This window comes from Poecilia latipinna, unplaced genomic scaffold (assembly GCF_001443285.1).
Source record: "Poecilia latipinna isolate Pla-1442-1.1 unplaced genomic scaffold, P_latipinna-1.0 Scaffold15, whole genome shotgun sequence".
Taxonomy (NCBI): Eukaryota; Metazoa; Chordata; class Actinopteri; order Cyprinodontiformes; family Poeciliidae; genus Poecilia; species Poecilia latipinna.
Window position 1 is genome coordinate 713,209 of NW_015112631.1, and position 5,683 is coordinate 718,891.

The window sequence follows — 5,683 nt, forward strand, 5'->3', positions numbered from 1 at the left end:
TTACATCATCAGACGGGCCAAAATATAAAGTTAAGTGGAAATTTTACTCAAGTAGGAGTAGAGATATTTCATAATAAAATTACTCAAGTAAAAGTCAAAAGTACAGCATAGCAAAAATACTCCTAAAAGTACAATTTAAAAAAAGTTACCCAAGTAAATGTACTTTTAGGAGTACTTTTACTGCACTGAACTTTGAGTAATTTTATTATGAAATATCTCTACTCCTACTTGAGTAAAATTTCCACTTAACTTTATATTTTGGCCCGTCTGATGATGTAATATTTAAATATTAAATGACTGATAATTTGATCAGTTACTCAGTTCTTGAATTGACATTTTACCAAATACTTTTTACGGCAGTAATTTCTTGCTACTTTTTACTTTTACTTGGGTAAAACATGTTGAAGTAGTGCTAATCTTACCTGAGTTCAGTTTCTGGTACTCTTCCCTCCCTTTCCTTCAGGTACGTCAGCGTAACGAACTCGGCATTTACCTGATCAACCTGTCGGTGGCTGACCTCCTCTACATTATCACTCTTCCTCTGTGGATCGACTACTTCCTGCAGCACGACGACTGGATCCATGGGCAGGAGAGCTGCAAACTGTTCGGCTTCATCTTCTACACAAACATCTACGTCAGCATTGCCTTCCTGTGCTGCATATCACTGGACCGGTACCTGGCTGTGGCGTATCCGCTGCGCTTCGTTAAGGTCCGGCGAATCAAGACAGGTAGGATTTTCACAAGACGACTGGGGGAAAATTAGGCTGTTACATTGTGGATAGAAGAATTTATTTTTAAGACAAGAAATGACAACTTTCAGGGTTTTCGAAATTGTAAATATGAGTAAACAAGTGGGGTTCCTCAAGGTGCCATTTTGTGCTACTTTTATTCAACTTTTACAGGATCTCCTACTATGTCTTAAGAAAAGTATACAGGGTCAGCAAAAGTGCTAAATCAGAAAATTATCTCTGCTTCTACCACATTAGCAGAAGTATGAAACATTGCCAGACTAAATGGCTTCTTGTCAATGCAGAACAGAAAAACAAAACAAAAAAAACAAGCTCATACTTTTATTTTATTAAGTTAGCTCAAAATGCTGCTGGCAGGGAAACTAATCAACAACAGAAAAAGTGATCGCAAAATACTCATCCTCGATTAACATTTTAAAATGGTAAAATTTTAGATCTCTTAGATGCTCTATAAAGCACAGAATGACGATTTCCGAGTTGCTGGTCAGATATGAACCATGTAAACCACTGAGGTTATCGGAGTTCTGCTTAGTTATTGTTCAGTGGACCAGAACTAAACCAGGGAAAGCAGCAGTTAGTTGATATAACATATAGGATATGATTTTAAGTCGCCTAGCATGTTAATGAAGGAATTATTTAAGTTTATTTCAGTTTCTCCCATGTTGTTAGTGAAATAATCTGCCAGTGGAACTAGAACTGGGTTGCTAGGTAACGGGCTGGGCTTGGCTGGGGTTGCTAGGTAACGGCTCAGTGGAACATTCTAGCAGCAGAACTAAAACCTTTTCATTCATAAGGAATTATTGACTTAAAATAAGCTCACATTTCCTGCAGAGAAGTTACTTGTAAGTTGGTTTTGTCTGATTTCAAGAATACGACGATATTTGCACTACAAACTAGACCAGAAATACTTGGTAAGATTTTGTGTTTTTACAGTGCTGGTTGACTCTTCTTCAGTGGGAGGAGTTACAGCCGCGTCTAATAACAATACACCTCTGTTTTGGATTGCGCAGCTGAAACACACAGTGAAAACAAACAAAGAGAAAAACTTGTTTAAACAATATTTCCAGAAAAATAAATACCTGTTCCCACTCTTAAAGTCAGAACGTTGCCAATAATCTCTGTTCTGTGTACAAGGCAAACAAGAGATTCCACTCTGTCCGTATATATCAGACAAAGATTAAACCAAAATAGAAACCTTGCTTGAAAAGAAAAGCACAAGCTTGCTTTCCTAAGGTTTAAGAAAAAAGGTTTACAGTGTAGAAATTTGTTATTGGATCTTAGTGATCTGTATTAACACAAAGACGATAAGAAAATACAGCAGCAGATAACATTTTTCAGTCTTACGACAAGTAAACTGACATGCAACGCATAGAGAAAGCAACAAGAGCTCAATCTCAGACTCAAAAGACGTCAGTTAACAAGTAAAATGTTAAAGTTCACCTGTAGATTGGTGAAACTGCATCTAAATGAACCACAAAACTCCTGGAATAATACTTCTTTTTGTTCATAATTATCAGAACCTTGTTATTAGCTGTGTTCGTCTTAACTTAATTGCACAAATTAAAATGACAAAATTAATTAGTTTAATAAAAAAAAATGCCAATTTTGAAAAAACTCCAGATTTTCAATAAAAAGTTTTTGCAGTAGGATTTGCAGTTTTTAGCTATGTCTAAATAGATGTATTTCACAAAACTGCAATGGAAACACTTTAATTCATGAGTGACATGATCAACAGCCGGATTACTACTGGTGGAAACACCAAAGAAGACGACAGGAAGTGGTAGCAGGATGATTTGGTTTTTTTCTGGCTCCACTAGAACTCTCACTGCTTTACACTTCATAAATAGTTGTGTGTCATTCTAACGTGTTGAATCCATAACTTTAAAGTAAAATGGCTGACTAAAGTTTCCCCAAAATGCAGCAAAAGTAGCCACTTTTGGGCTTGAGGCTCCAAAGCATGAGAAAGACACTGACGTCTCTTCTGATTGGCTGATAGCCATTTAACTGTTTACATCTGTCAGTGCCATGATTTTTAATGACTTGAACAAGATTACTCACATGTGATCTTAACGTTATTTCTTATTTAATTGAAACACCGTAATTGGCAAAATTGTTTTTTTTTTTGACATTAACAGAACATTGCTAATATTCTTATCCACATCTTGACAAAGATAAATAATAGAAAGATAGATGCACATATTTGCAATGGTACCATTTGCAAAAACCACATGACACACAGATAGTTACACAAATTCAACCTTGACTTCTAGTTTTTTAAAAGATATCTATGTAAGAAAGAAACCTTTTTTTACTACTTTATTTTATTGATATGTTGATATTTAAAATGTATATTGAAAAAAGTTAAATGTGAAAGTCAAAGGTGTTGTGGTGCATTATCCTGTAAAATAAACTGATTCTTAAGTATCAACAAAAAACTTAAGTATCTAGAACTATAAATTTACACCTTCATCATTTTCATAATGGACATGAAACAGGATTTGCAGTGTTTTTGAAATGATGCATTGAATAAAGATGGTAAACTGGGTAAATCCTGGTGGAGAGCTGGAAGTCTAATTCCCCTTCTTGTCTTCCTGCAGCCGTTTGTGTCAGTGCCATTGTCTGGATCATTGAGATTATCGCCAACTCCGCTCCTCTCTTCCACGATGAACTCTTCCAGGACCGCTTCAACCACACCTTCTGCTTCGAGAAGTACCCGATGCAGGACTGGGTGGCAGGAATGAACCTCTACAGGACTTTCCTTGGTTTCCTGACGCCATGGACAGCCATGCTGGTCGCCTACAGAGGGATACTAGCCGCGGTGCGATGCAACGTCTCCACGGAGCGCCAGGAGAAAGCCAAAATCCAGCGACTGGCCTTGAGTTTAATTCTCATTGTCCTGCTGTGCTTCGGACCGTACCACATGCTGCTCTTGGTGCGCAGCGTCATGTTTCTGAAGAAGCCGTGCGACTGCAGCTCAGAGGAGACGCTGTTTGCTGCGTACCATGTAGCGCTAGCGCTAACTAGCCTGAACTGTGTAGCCGACCCCATTTTGTACTGCTTCGTCAATGAGGGTGCCAGGAACGACGTTAGCCGCGCCCTTTACGCCATAATGTCCTCGGCATGCCAGAGGCGCCCCTCGTCCTCGCCTTCGCATGCCGACATTCTCAATGCTGGCTCCGTCACCATGGAGACGCCTCTTTCGACTAAGAAGTCGTCGTGCGTGTACGTCGATGGCGGGAAGGCGAGCAGCTACAAGACTGAGCTGCTAGCCATGAAGGAGGAATGTCTACAGATGACCATCCTTGCGGTTAAAAAGTGAATTGTGGGAAACGGCAAACCGATTCAAACCGTCCGGCGCTGCGAAGCGGAGGATCGCCGCGAGTCGAGGGCGCGATTTCTCCCACGACGACCAGGGCGAAGTCAGATATGTTCAGTGGTGGTTGACAGGAGGCGACCAGGATTCCACTGAAACGCCAAAATGAGATTCATGAGAACTAAAGACACAGGGTTCATCACCTGAAACAGCTGCTGCTAGCCTGCTAGCCTGCTAGCATAGCAGGAAATCTGGGTAGCACTTTATTTGAAGGAGTGTTCATAAGACTGACATGAACATGAAGGAGTTTAAATATTTATGACTGTTGTCATGAAGTGTCAGGCAGTAATGACACTAAATGCAACTTTAAATGCTAATTTTCTTTAAAAGTGTCCTTATTTACCAAATAATGCAAAGTTCATACTTTTAATTCACTTTTAATTCAACTTTTAGTAAAACTTTGCTTTAAAAGTGTTATTTTCTGAATAACGCCAATATGACACTTTTAATGCAAGTTGTAATTCAACTTTGCATTAAAATTTTTATTATTTCCCAAAGATTGAAAAGTTGACACTTTAAATTGAATTTTAATGCAAGTTGACAACCCCAACCCTAACTTTTAAGGCAAGTTTTTGCCTTAAAAGTGCAATTATTTATATTGCATATTGCAAAGTTGAGATTTTTACTGGACTTTTTATGCCGGTTTTAATGTAAATTTGCTATGAAAGTGTCATTATTTTTCAAATAATACAAAGTTAATTATTTTTAATGCACATTTAATTCAACTTTTGGTGAAACCTTTCTTTAAAATGTCATTATTTACTGAATAATGCAAGGATAATACTTTTAATGCAAGTTTTAATGCAAGATTGCATTAAAACCTGCAAGATTGCATTAAAACTGTCATTACTCTCCAAATAATGCAAAGTTTACACTTTTAATTTACTTTTAATGCATGTTTTGCATTAAAAATCCTCATTTTCATAACACCAGTCTGACACAATCATGAAAACACCTTCATGTTTATTACAGTTATCAGTCTTCTGCAGACCCTTCACAATAAAGTGTTGCCGGAGTCAGACCTGGAAGCGGCAGCAGACGACGGCTCATGTTCGACATTAAGTGGGTTTTTGCTTCTTCAACCAGACTGACTTTGATTTTTTTATTTTTTAAATTCAGTTTGCAAGCTGAGTTTTAGGGATATCACTTTCTAATCCGGCGTGACATTTTGGTGCCCAGGCCGCTAGTTTTCCAATTTGAAATCAATATTTTTGACATGTCGGCCATTAACATCGCAGCCTGTTTTAACGATTTTATCTTTAGTCTGAATGTGCAGGGAGACCAGAACATGGTTGGCAAAGTTAAAGTTAGAAATATGAAGGGAAATTAGAAGTTCATCCTGTGGATTTTATAGCAGAGTGGACCAAAATGTTGATTCATTTACTGATTTTTTTTATTTTTCTCACCTGGTCAAAAAAACGTTATGATACTTACAACACACCTGTGGGTATTAAACCAAAATATCAAAAGAGATCATCTTTCGTACCTCTGTGAATTACTTTGCTGCACAACTTTTGCAAACTGATTAATTTGTAATAATTTTGAAATCGTCCTCATTGTT

General features: G+C 37.7%; 1 protein-coding gene across 3 annotated transcripts in view; it reads left to right on the forward strand.

The window, feature by feature from the left end:
- gpr4 (G protein-coupled receptor 4) overlaps positions 1-4,502 on the forward strand; it is a 50,166-nt gene extending 45,664 nt beyond the window's left edge. For 2 of the 3 annotated variants that reach the window (XM_015032923.1, XM_015032931.1), the window contains exons 3-4: positions 464-728; positions 3,347-4,501. In XM_015032923.1, the coding sequence (XP_014888409.1) occupies positions 464-728; positions 3,347-4,068 (987 nt within the window). In that variant the 3' untranslated portion in view covers positions 4,069-4,501. Of the gene's footprint in view, positions 1-463; positions 729-3,346 lie in introns of all 3 variants that reach the window. The other variant, XM_015032940.1, reaches the window with a different exon arrangement.
- The last annotated feature ends 1,181 nt before the right edge of the window (positions 4,503-5,683 follow it).